Source organism: Crinia signifera, chromosome 1, assembly GCF_055691185.1.
Source record: "Crinia signifera chromosome 1, ASM5569118v1, whole genome shotgun sequence".
Lineage (NCBI taxonomy): Eukaryota > Metazoa > Chordata > Amphibia > Anura > Myobatrachidae > Crinia > Crinia signifera.
This window is the reverse complement of record NC_139217.1, coordinates 129491564-129504773: the sequence shown is the minus strand read 5'-3', so window position 1 is coordinate 129504773 and position 13210 is coordinate 129491564. Positions and strand designations below refer to the sequence as shown.

The following is a 13210-nucleotide window of genomic DNA, read 5'->3' as shown; positions in this document are numbered from 1 at the left end:
TCGCACCACCTAGCTGGTGCACAGGTGTTGTCATTATGGTCACATTTTCAATCATGTGCTGCATTCATTACTCACTGACATTCTACAGACCTACAGGTGGCATGGAAAACATGAACTGTTGGTAGATCCCAACGACCTGTTCAGCCATCACTGTTTTAGAGACTGTACTAGATAAAGGGGAACTAGAATCTGGTAGGTTGCTACGGGCAATGCTCACACTTATATTTTTTATAAGATTTGATATATCTACCTTAATGTTCCTTTCTAACTCACTACACTATTCTGAATGTTAGCATACAGGACCAGGCCAGCAGCAGTATGGATTATTTACATACATGAGCGTCCTAATCTTGTGTGAGGCTGTGACCTGTTCCCTAGAATGTCAGCGTGGTTATGGCTGAATGCAATAGGAAGCCACAAGGAAGGAGAAGGCTCCAGCAGAAGCACAGAATGGTCATGTGAGGGGTTTGTAGTAATAATGGGGAAGATATCAAATTAACAACATATGGAGCAGAACACAATGAGATATAGATATATACGTAATCTATCATGCAGTAAAGTACAACCCTCGTGATTAATCAGCACAATATTATTTATTTCATTTATTAACAGTTTCTTTCTCGCACACATATTCCGCAGCGCTTTTACAGAGAATATTTGAACATTCACACCAGTCCCTGCCCCAGTGGAGCTTACAATCTATATTCCCTACTACATATACATGCACACACACAGACATTCTAGGGTTCATTTTTGCTTGGAGCCAAATAAATTACCAGTATATTTTTGGATTGTGGGAGGAAACCGGAGTATCCGGAGGAAACCCACGCAAGCACGGGGAGAATATACAAACTCTGCACAGTTAGAGCCATGGTGGGAATAGAACCCATGACCTCAGTGCTGTGAGGCAGTAATGCTAACCTTGCCCCATTCTTATGCAAATAACACTCCTCTGACATGTATAGCACTGTGATATGCAGAAATCACTTATCACTTTCTGTTGTCAGTAATTGCAGAGTGACACACGAATCAGGTTTATTATTGATCTTGCATTGTACTGAAGTGCAGCATTAACCTTTTAATGGGTGAGTTTCACGGAGCAAAGGTAAAGTCTATTTCTGTATCAACAAAACTCAAGCTAGGCTGCATGTATAGTTGTCCTGACTGGCTAGAATTTGTCCTGGTCTGTCTTCTCCCTAGCAATATGTACCAAGGAAGTTCAATAAGTAAGGTAACAATGCCTACCGTGTGTAATTGCCTCTATTTCATTCTAATTTCCCAGCAGAGCAGGTAGACCACTGCTTCCCCTCATGGCTATTAGACTGCGCCTCATATCACAACATTGGCATCTGTAGTGTCATCAGATTTCTGCATCTAAAGGACACATCAGCAGCTGAAGTTCATCAACAAATTATCGAGGTGTACAGTGATATAACGTCATTTCACTGAAACATGTTTGGAGCATGTCTGTGGAGGACATGCCTGCCCAGCCACGTTGCTGCTCATCTTGAATGTGTGTCATTAAAGGCAGTGCAGCAAACCTGTTTTAATGACATGACGTTATCACCGTACACCTCAACCAGTTGGCGATTTCAGCTTTATAATCACCTAGTGAAAATAACGGTGTCATCCAAGCACCAAGATTTTTTCTTCCCCAGAATTCTCAATCTATTCACACTGCAGTGATGTCCCGGAGTCATATTCACTCGCACAGATGGCATCCACTCGCACAGATGGCATCCACATAAAGAACTCCTGAGTCCGATTTCATCCTCTCTCAGTGTATGTTTATAACAAAACATAATGTATTCTTCACGGTGATAACATTTTGGAGACTTTCATCTACACAAAGTTGGCCTTTCACAACTCTCAGCTGCACAGGCAGCAGGCCAGAGAGCCACAAACTGCTCAGAGAAACCCACTCAATGAATATAATGATAATCAATGTTCCCTGCACAAAATATACTTGTACATCCAATTTTTCCTGTCAGAAGTGTCACTGTCTACTTGACAATGCTCTGTTTTCATCAGATCATAGAATGAAAAGGCAAATTGTGTACAATGTATCGCATGTGTCAATAAACACAAGAAAATGTTTGAATACCTATGTAGTGTTCTAGGTTTACTACACAAATAGTACTATAGACCAATTCCACTTTAGTAAAAAAATATTTCCAGGCCCATGGGAAAGATCGTAACTTTGTACACGTATAAACATTGTAATTTATTATACAGCGGATGACAAGGAAACAGGAGAAATAGAAGACAGTGGGGTTCCAATATGGAATATAAATGTATCAAAAAGTTTCCCAAAATGGGGTATCAATGAAGGCATGAGGAGAAATGGAAAATATAGAGTTCCTAAGTATGCATCATGGTACAGATTGTAGGACTATCCACCATCCAGTCTTCAAGTTTTCTTCTTCGTAACGTAAGCCAAAATTATTTATCTTAATAAAACATAGTATATTAAAGAGTAGTGTTAAAAAAAATAACCTAAATTAAAGGAAAAGGAACGCAAACATGGAAAAATAGTTTAGACAGAGGGAAAGGTAAAAAGGATGGAGAGAGGAGAGGAGAAAAGAAGGGGAGACAGTGAACCTAGGAAGGAGGGGCTGACCATAGCCACAGGAGTGGCTCTATTGTTCATTCTAGCACTCGCTATCTTTGAAAACCCATGCAGTTCCTCTTCCCTGCCTGGGGTGTCGCTGTCTGCTGTATTGCTCCTAGCACAGTGTTGTCTGTAAATCAGCACTGATATGCAAACCAGACCTATGCTAGAAACACCACAGCAGACAGCGACATCCCAGGCAGGAAACAGGAACTGCATGGGTTTTCAAAGTTAGCGGGTGCTAGAATGAACACTATGGCTCAATCCATTTTAAATATAAAAAGTATATCCTTAAAGAGAGCAATAGATGGAGGGTGAAGTGAAAGCGATTGCTGCCGGATACTCTTGCGGGCGAAGGGAGAGACGATGATATTGAGAAGTTTCTACCTACCTGGAGTCATGCGAATATCAGAGCCAACTATAGCCGACTAAAACTGTCCAAGTTCAACATAGCATATTGTTTGACTTGGACCCAGAATCATTTAATTAAGTGGCAGCTCCAGAAACAATTTAACAATGAAATGTCACATTTAAGACCTTCAGAAATTCTAGTCACATTAGCTCTAGATGGAAATTGTGATCCTCTATCAAATATTTTATACATCCTCTCTCTCTATACGATGTCGCAGATAAAGTGTTCAAGGAGTAAGAGAGTAGACCATATATTAGAGGTTTGGAGATGTGGGAATTGCTTTTGCCAAGATGTAAGATAGTGACAAGAGAAGAGGGGGGGGGGAGAACGTATGAGAGAGTAGTAGATGGATCGATCTGGGAGGTTTGTGCGGAGCAGAAATGCTGAGTCTTGCTTGTTACTTCAATCAACTGACGATAGTATATGGAGAACTAGAACAACACAGTGCTGCACCTGAAGGATGGTAAAAGCATGGGTTCTTACTTTATGCACATATAAATATTACTTTATTTAATATTTTTCTCAATTAGAAACTTTTGACCTAGTGGTGCCATTGAAAGAATTCTAATTCTCTAGGGTACCGTGATTCAAAAATCACGGTATACACTGGCCTGACCCTTTTTACCTTTTGGTTTTATATATACAGTGTATATATATATCTATATCTATCTATACAGTACCCAGTATATATGGTTGTATACTACATGTAACAGCGGATTCAGTATGAAATCCTGACGCCGGAATCCCGACTGCCGAAATCCCGACAAGGGGAGGACGTGGATCTTGCCCCCCCCCCCCCCTGCGAGCTCGCTGCGCTCGCCACGCAGCGGGCCCGGTGCCTCGCTACGCTTGGCACACTAATTTATTCTCCCTCCGAGGGTGTCGTGGACACCCACGGAGGGAGAAAGTGTTGGGATTTCGGCAGTCGGGATTCAGGCGTCGGGATTTTGAACGCTGGGATCCTGACCGCCGGGATTTAAACTGCATCCCGTAACAGCACCCTATGATAGAATAAATGCAGCACCAGAAGCGATTTAATCCTTGCTGAATACCAACTAGTTAGGGAGGTGGAACAACGGCAGTAGTAGGGGGCCACATGCTTGTGTTGCCCCCCCAGGCTGAGAGTTGCCAGCCAGCCCCTGCATATATGTACCATAATAACTCCACAACAGTGGCGTAGCTATAGCTCCACAGCCCCCGCGGTGGCGGGGAGGCGCAGAAAACATGTGGGCGCCGGGGGTCTGCGGGGCTATAGTTACCGCACTTACCCGCTGCTGCCCTGCTGTCACAGTTTTCTGTCTGCAGTATGGGGCAGCCATTTTCTAAGAGTACGTTTTCATTATAGCAGCAGGAGCCGGCGAAATTTAGGTAGTTACGCCACTGCTCCACAATACATATAAATCAAGGTCCTCTTTACCTTCCATCAAAGAAGATGAATTTTCCACGTCCATTCTTCTCACCATGAACAAAATGTCCCTCAAATCGGTCTGTGGAGCTGTAGCAGACTGTGCAGAAACCATGGGGCAAACCATCATCATCCAGAATACCTGCACAGACAGAACAGAGACATTATACAATTCCAGCGGTTCCTTATGGTTTGCTCCATTCACACCCGTGCTCTGGATAGAAATATTTTGCCCTAGAACCATACAGATACTAAATAATCATCACTATTTAGTAAGGTCAGATAGAAGTGGGGAGCACAAAAGTCCTCACTCTTTCCTACATTATCTGGAGACTCGTGTCCCCAGCGTACTCCCTGATTTCTTCAGTCCTTATTACCTGTGAGGTATCAGACAGGACATACTGTAGCTAAAATGTGCAATATGTGATAGAACAATATAGTACTACACTGGGAGAGATATACATATATAATACAGTAGTGCCACAAGGTGTACAGTATAGTGGGTTTGGCAGGGTCAATCCCTTTCCCATAATGTGCCCTACTCCCACCTCCATCAATACTCGGTCCATTAAACCCTCTGCAAATCTTAGAACCCAGTATGGCCTACGTACAAAGAGAAGCCTGTGCCCAGCCTCTGGTGTATGCGCCAGGCCACAGCTAGTCATGCGCACTAATGAATAATTACAGATCTCCAAAGCATGTCATTGTCTCCAGACAACAAATTATCCACCCAACCAGCACATGGAAGACCATAACATTTTTATTACTTTTATAAAAAAGTTTCATCCAGAATTAATTTTGGATTGTAATGTTAAACATTTGGCATCCAAATAGAAAATCCTTGCCGACCAAACCATTAACCTAACATACAGCACCAAACCCATCATATAACTGTAGGAGGGAACAGTGGCGGAGATACCGTAAGGCAGCCCCCGCTGCTGCTTGGGGGAGCGGGGGGCTGCGTGGGCGCCGGGTGCTGGACAAGTGAGTGTGACAGACAGAGAGTCTGTCACACTACACTCAGTGGGGGCGGGGGCGCCGGGTGCCGGACAAGTGAGTGTCCGGCACACTACACAGTATGCGGCTGCTTGTGCCATGGCAGCCCGCCCACCGCCGCCTGCCACTGCCCGTGTGCTCGCTTATCACAGGCGAGTCAGCACGGGCGCGGCCATGACAGTGGCAGATAAAGTTCCCCGCTAGCAGCCGCGGCACTTCTCCCTACTGTCACAGCTGCCAGCTCAAAGAGCCATGCTGGACTGCTGCAGCAGTGATGAATCTGACAAGTGTGAAGCAGCAGCCAGCAGGGTCCCAGCCGCGGCTACTAGCTCGGGATTTCCACTCCCTTGTCTGCCCGCCCCATTGCCCATCGGTGCCTGCCGTACCTCAATCTCCCACCTGCTGTCTGCTGCATGAGGTTAGAGAATATTTAGCAGCAGCAATTTTTTATGGTATTTTTTTATGATTTATGTGTAATTTTTATTTGTGTATGATACAGTGGTGTAGGGGGGACAGGGGGACCAAACGGTGCAGGGGGGGACATAGAATTGCAGGATGGACAGGGGTTTATACATTAGTTCCTACCCCACTGGCCAGCACTGTTATAATGTCAATATGGTAAAATGTCAACATACAGGTATCAGCAGTGGTCTAGCAGTTCTAGTGTTGGGTATTTTCTTTTTCAGGAGAAAAAAAAAATCTCAGGAGTGCTGACAGGGAGAGGGAGGGGAAGGGCAGGGGGGGCGCAGCAAACATTTTTGGCAGGGGGGAGCCAAATTTGTAGTTACGCCACTGGGAGGGAAGCCCATATTTGTGCTATTAATCCATTCAGAGATGGAACTACCATTGGTGCAGCAGGCGCTTTGCACCAGGGCCCTTTCTGCCACCCACTGCCTTTGCATATTGTGAACATGAGCTGGAGTGGAGGAGAGGGGGGTCAAATTATATATTTGCACCTGGGCCGACCACTCACAAGTTCCGCCACTGAATCAGTCACATACTGTGGGTCAGTGAAAGTTGGTAGTTGTACCTGTCCAGCAAATAGAACATTATTTCAGCTTGTTTCACAGCTGGCAGATTGTAAATGTGACAACATGAGAACAATATCTCTACGACACATTGTTCTATTTATTATACACTTTTAACAAAACCAGAATCAAGCAAATCACTTTGTGAATTTAAGAAGATACCACTGCGTTATTTACAGCTTCTATTCTAGATTAATTCAGACTTTGGCAGGCAGCTGGCTGTTCAGTCACAGCTGTCAGATGTCTATAACATTCTGGGGCACTAATGCCAAAAAACAACTGAACGGCCATTTTTACATGTAATGGTAAAACATATGATGAGGCAGAGTTCCATTCCGTATGATAAATTCATCCATCTTGATGATACACAGATCGAATTAGCGGACAGAAATTGAACGTCAACATCATGATCTGGTCTGTAATTCTTTATCCAGTGCTTCGAGGAGTATTTTACAGTCTAAACAACTTTATCCCTCAACTTCTTAATCGCTTTTGTCTATCTGCTGTCACAGCACAGAACAGATCTCTACTGTCTGCCGGAAAAGAAGATTATTGCCTCTCCGCAATGTCTTTGGGTGAGGGGCAAGTCCCAGGCAGAGGAGTGCCTGCCCCACTCTATAATGCAGTCATATACGGTAGCTGGATAGCTTGTTAGACCGTTCGCTCTTGCACACAAAGGATCGCATTTTCATAACTACATGTAGTATTATTGCAATGTAGCTGAAGATACATGCCTTTATTCAGTTAAGATGCCACTAAAGGAAGCAAACTATTAGTTCAGATACACAAAGGCATTTCTACTAGTTGATAAAATTCCGACACAAGCATTGGGTTGAAATGGGGTTTTTCACCTTTTTTTTTTTTGCACCGGCAGGCGGTATTTCATGATCTACCATCCACTAGGGCGTGGTGGGAAAATAAAATAGTGTGCCGAGCGCAGAGAGTCATGCGAGGGGACACTGTGCTATGTTTCAGTGTCCATGTTGACTGTGTCGACATTCGGGCCAAAAAAATGGAAAAACCCCATGTTGACATTTTGACTCTCGACCTTCCCCATGTCGACCTAATGCTTGTGTCAACCTAATGACCATGTCGACCTAATGCTTGTCTATACTATGATCCATACCCCTGCTCGCACCCGTCCAGAAGAGTGAGCATAAATATGACAAACCTAGAGCAGCGATGCTGTTTTGTTCTCTACCGCGTTGTTGTGGCACACTTAAGTCACAAAATGCAGATACTCGTGACTAAACACCTGCAACTACCGGCATTCTCCAACTTCGCAGCGTGCGGATTACAATAGCGCTGAGAACTCCCTCCTGGCGCTATTCACATCGTTTTGAATAGAATACAAATAGAACTACACCTAGAAGCCTGGGGTCCAATTGAACAAAATTAAATAAATTAACAGTTTGTAATTTCATAGTATGTAAACTGAAAAAAAAAGAAGAGATTAGGCACTAACATTTAGATGGGAGGAGCCATCATCTGAACAGGAGGGACTATCATCTGGGCAGCTGATAACATAATTGTGAGCATTGTTTCTAAATATTGAAAACTCTTCTTATTTTTTTAACCATCTGATATTTTTCCCTGCACTGACATTTCCCTAAAATGATCTAACAGGACTCCTCACAGTGGGCCTCATACAGTGCTAGCATCAAAATGACTGCAAATTACAGAAAAAAAAAATACAGTATTTCTGCAGACTCTGCCATACACACCTCAAGATGCATCCAGATCAGCATGCAGCTAATTTGTGACAAGCCCTCATCCTCATGTATTTGCAGTGTACAGATAGATATATGTGAATAATTGCTGGTATAAGAAACCCACACTCCCCTTTGCCTGCGTCAGAAGGGGTTGGGATCATTTGGTCTATTGCATTATGGTAGAAAGTCATTAGGTCGAATCCATTAGGTCGACATGCTAAAAGGTCGACATGATTCTAGGTCGACATGGGAAAAGGTCGACATGATTCTAGGTCGAAAGGTCATTAGTTCGACAAGGTCATTAGTTCGACATTGTCTATGTCGACATTCACAAGGTCGACATGGGGTTTTTTCACTGTTTTTTTACCTGAATGTCAACACAGTCGACATGGACACAGTTTAAAGTGCACTGCATCCCCTCGCATCGCTCGCTGCGCTCGCTACGCTATTTTATTCTCCCACCACGCCCTAGTGGATGGTAGGGCATGAAATACCGCCTGTCGGCACGTTGGCTCAAAAAACAGTGAAAAACTCCATGTCGACCTTGTGAATGTCGACATAGACAATGTCGAACTAATGACCTTGTCGAACTAATGACCTGTCGAACTAATGACCTTTCGAACTAGAATCATGTCGACCTTTTCCCATGTCGACCTAGAGTCATGTCGACCTTTTAGCATGTCGACCTAATGGATTCGACCTAATGACTGTCGACCATAATGCAGTAGACCAAATGACCGCATCCCGTCAGAAGGCCCCTTCCTATCTCAGTTACAAGGATTTGCTTTATTTGAAAACACAGTATGAAAATATGCAAAATATGTCACAATGACAAAGTAATCGCAAGACATCAGTCCCAGCTAGAACAAAACTCAATGATCAATTTTTTTATGCATAACATTATTTCCAGACAGCAGCAACACTATCCTTAAGGGTTATTTTCGGGATCCACGCCACCCTCGTGTGTCCATGACAGCATCCATTAACTTTTAGTAAAGTTGTGGCGAGCAAAGCAAGCCACCGAGCCCAAAGCGCGACGAGCGAAGCGAGCCCGAGAGGGGAAAATCATGTATCGGCTAACGTAACTGGCGTAAGCAGTGGCCGCAAAGATGAGGAAGTACCGTTTTTTCATTAAGATGCATTTTGAAGTAAACATTCTTACATACATTTGTATAGTAATGCACCGAATGCCACAAACTTATCGATATAGGGTATTTACCCCTCCTACCCGCTTTGGTTCTTCAGCAAGTACATGTGGGGGATAGTGGACAATAAGGGGTAAGTTTACTTCTAAAAATGAAAAAGAGGTGATGTTGCTATAAGCAGCCAATCAGATTCTGGGCCAGATGCACTAAGCTTCAAATTGATAAAATGGAGAGTGATAAACAACCAACCAATCAGCTCCTGTCTGACATTTTTCAAACACAGACTGTGACATGTAAGGTAGGAGCTGATTGGCTGGCTGTTTATCACTCTCCATTTTATCACTTTTGAAGCTTAATACATCTATTGCATATTAGAAAAGGAAAGACAAAATACGATTGGTTGCAATGGGTGACATGGGTGACCTAACCTCTTTTAATTTTTAGAAGCTTTAGTAGATCTACATGCATACACATGGTGCAATTTGGGCTTGCAGTTTTGACTATATAGTAAAATTAGGATGCAAAGTTAACACAAATCGCAGTGTGTATACAGCTTGCGGTACCGTTACGTGCCCCCGTGGGATCGGCATTGCAAGATAACATAGAAAAAAAGACTGCGCGGGCAAGTGAATTTTGGCTAAGGGTTCTTGTATAGTCAAAATCATCCATAGACAAAATCTATATAGTGTAGTCAAGATTCTATGGTTCTGGGCTCCGGGGAGATCAAGGAAAATCACAGTCAAAATTGTACACAGCCGAAATCTCACCGTGTGTATGCACCTAAGTGAGTAGTGTTTTTTTTGTTTGTTTTTTTAAACCAAAACACACACATAGTAGTCAAATCAATGCTAATAAAAAATCTAAATCTGAACCAAATGTAAATAACCTGCAGTATTTTCTGAGATTACATTTTTGTACTTATGTCATTAGCGGTCTGAATAGATTGTGAACAATCTGTACAAGGCTGCAAGCACACTCGTTGTTACACATAAGCTGCTTCCTCTGTGTTTCTATTTCTATGATCGATATGACTTGTTTACACAAACAGCTGGAGTGAAAGTGCCCATACACTGTATAATTGCCGCGTGCGATGAGATGCATGCTCTCGCGCACATCCAATTGCACAGCTTAAATTGAACTAAATCACATTGCATGCAATGCGATCTAGTCCATAACGCATACAATAATTGTACCATGTATGGGCACCTTGAGTCAACTACTTCTTATTTATTGACAGTAGAGAGAAAGTGGGCAGCACAGATGGTGTAATGGCTAGCATTACTGCCTCACAGCACTGAGGTCATGGGTTTGATTCCCACCATGGCCCTAACTGTGCAGAGTTTCTATATTCTCCCCATACTTGCGTGGGTTTCCTCCGGGTACTCCGGTTTCCTCCCACAATCCAAAAATATACTGGTAATTCAATGAACTCACAACAAATAAACCCCAGAATGTCTATGTGTGCATGTACATGTGGTAGGAAATATAGAGTGTAAGCTCCACTGGGGCAGGGACTGATGTGAAAGTTCAAATATTCTCTGTAAAGCGCTGTAAATTATGTGTGTGCTATATAAGACACTGTTAATAATAAATGTGCTCACGTGAAAGCAAACCTTATAAAAGTGGTATATTTTACATTTATTTGACATACACAGATGGGAAGTTATATGAAGTGCACTTGGAGATAAAAAAAATAATAATAACTATTGTGCATGACTACACTAAATGCCCCCATACACTTTGCGACTTTTCCTATAGGAGAAGTTGAATCCAATTCCGCTTGTGATCCCAGCTCCCTTCCATCGGGAGGGGGCCAGACCCGAAGATCTTACACGCAACACGTATAATCTCCAAGTCCAATACGATGCGGAGGACCGCACCTAACATCGGATCGGATGTTAGACACATTTTATTTGGGCCAATTTCACGTCCCGATCCGCTGAAATCAGGCCCAAATCGCATAATGCAGTTGTTTTCAAACTTGGTCCTCATAGCCCCACACAGTTCACGTTTTCCAAGCCACTCGGTCGGTGCACAGGTGCACTCATTGCTGACTGACATTTTAAAAGATCCACAGGTGGAGCTAATTATTTTACCTGTGATTCTGTGAGGAGACCTGCAAAACATGCACTGTGTGGGGTCCTGACGACCAACTTTGAGAACCTGTGGAATAGTGTTATTCCAGCATCCCAGATCAATAAAGGATGGTCTTTTAGAATAATTCCAACACCCTGATTCTATGACAAGTTATAACTAGGAAGAAAACTATAATAAGGTAAATAAATTCTGATGTAAAGCAGAAATGTGGTGATAAAGAAGGCAGCAACCTCCCTCCCATACGCCCACTACCTTTCTATGATGCATGAGGACTGAACAACTTCTAAACCAGGCATGTCCAATGTTGGCCCTCCAGATGTTTTGCAACTACACATCCCAGCATGCTTTGCAATAATTTTTGCATTCTCTAATAGCAAAACTGTGGCAAAGCATGCTGGGATGTGTAGTTTCACAACATCTGGAGGGCCAACGTTGGACATGCCTGTTCTAAACTAAATCAATAACCTCCTGAATATTCCAGGATGTGGTGTGATCAGGTCTGACATGTTTCCAGTAATCCAGTTATCGTTCTGCAACCAACTTCTTTCAACTAAAAAAGATCTGAGGCATTAAAAGAAAAATGTTATGTTAGGAAAGGGGCTTACTATACCTAATTCTGGTTCACTATTTACCACTTAGCTCTATTCTAGGATACCATAGCACTGGCAGGGAACAATGAAGCTTCTAGGGCATCTAGTTATCTGTACTGTGAAGGACCTGCTGCTGCTGCTGGATGCCAGCCTAGGGGAACCTGCTGCTGGGTCTCTGAGCAGTGAGCACATGCACATTCTCCTCCCCCTTCTATAGGATTACCCATATGGCTAGGCTGCAAACGCACCTACTAGTTCCAATCCACAATAGCCAGGTCCCCACTTCAAATGAACTGCATCCCTATATAATAAACAACCCTGTAGAGTGCAGTATAGTTGCTGTGTTATGTACTATGCAGTATATGTTATGTAGTATATGTGTTACTGTGAGCATGGCACCTTCCTCCCCCCTCTACCAGGCATTGCTTCTTCCCTTTTTGGGGTCAGGCTATTTTTAGCATGATTGCTGCTATCTGACTTCCAATGCTGGATCTCAGCCACAGCAGCAGGCAGGAGGGCAGCAGCAGACACAGAGCACTCACCTTCCACAGTCTCCTCCACGTTCTCATCATCGCTATCCATGGCTGGCTTCCTTCCTCCTCCTCTACTGACAACAAGCAGCAGCAGCAGCAGCAGCAGCGTGCGTCTCCCGTCCCAGCCAGGCGCCCCCTCCCTCCGGACTCGGAGCCTGAGGCTGCGTGCTGGCTAGCAATGGCTCCCCCTATAGACAGCAGCAGTAGCAGCAGGCCTCCCCATGTGTCTCTGCAGTACTGCTGTCTGGCTCCCTGTCTCCTCTCACACACTATCAGTTCATGACATTACCCAGACCAGTGCTAACAGCATAATAGCTTTTCTCTGAATATTTCTATATAGGGAGTAATAATGTGCAGAGGTACATCCAGGAACGGATAACACTTATTTAACACACTTGTTGCTTTTGTCGCTTTGCACTTTAGATTTATAAATTTACCACAAAAATTATCTATCTGAATGATATTTAAATGATTATAAAGCTCCTCCACTTCCATGACAGCAACACAAGCATGGAATAGTAGGTCCCATTATTGGTCTGGTCATCCTCCATCATTCACGTCACTGCCCCTTTCATGCCAGACTCGTTCTTGATACCTTTAGACTGCCAAAGCAGCCCAAGGCCCCAAGCACATGCCCCAAAACCTCCTGCACAAACCATTTACTGTCCAAATGTTATTTGC

The 13210-nt window shown here is 43.6% G+C and overlaps 1 protein-coding gene across 3 annotated transcripts in view; it reads right to left on the bottom strand.

The window, feature by feature from the left end:
• Positions 1-12747, bottom strand: part of SETD7 (SET domain containing 7, histone lysine methyltransferase) — a 28942-nt gene extending 16195 nt beyond the window's left edge. For 2 of the 3 annotated variants that reach the window (XR_014470423.1, XM_083173489.1), the window contains exons 1-2: positions 12539-12747; positions 4441-4570 (exon numbers count right to left, since the gene is read on the bottom strand). Coding sequence is in view for 2 of the 3 variants with exons in the window: in XM_083173489.1 (XP_083029615.1) it covers positions 4441-4570; positions 12539-12578 (170 nt within the window). In the remaining variant the exon portion in view is untranslated. The remainder of the gene's footprint in view (positions 1-4440; positions 4571-12538) is intronic. The other variant, XM_083173476.1, reaches the window with a different exon arrangement.
• Between the last annotated feature and the right edge of the window lie 463 nt (positions 12748-13210).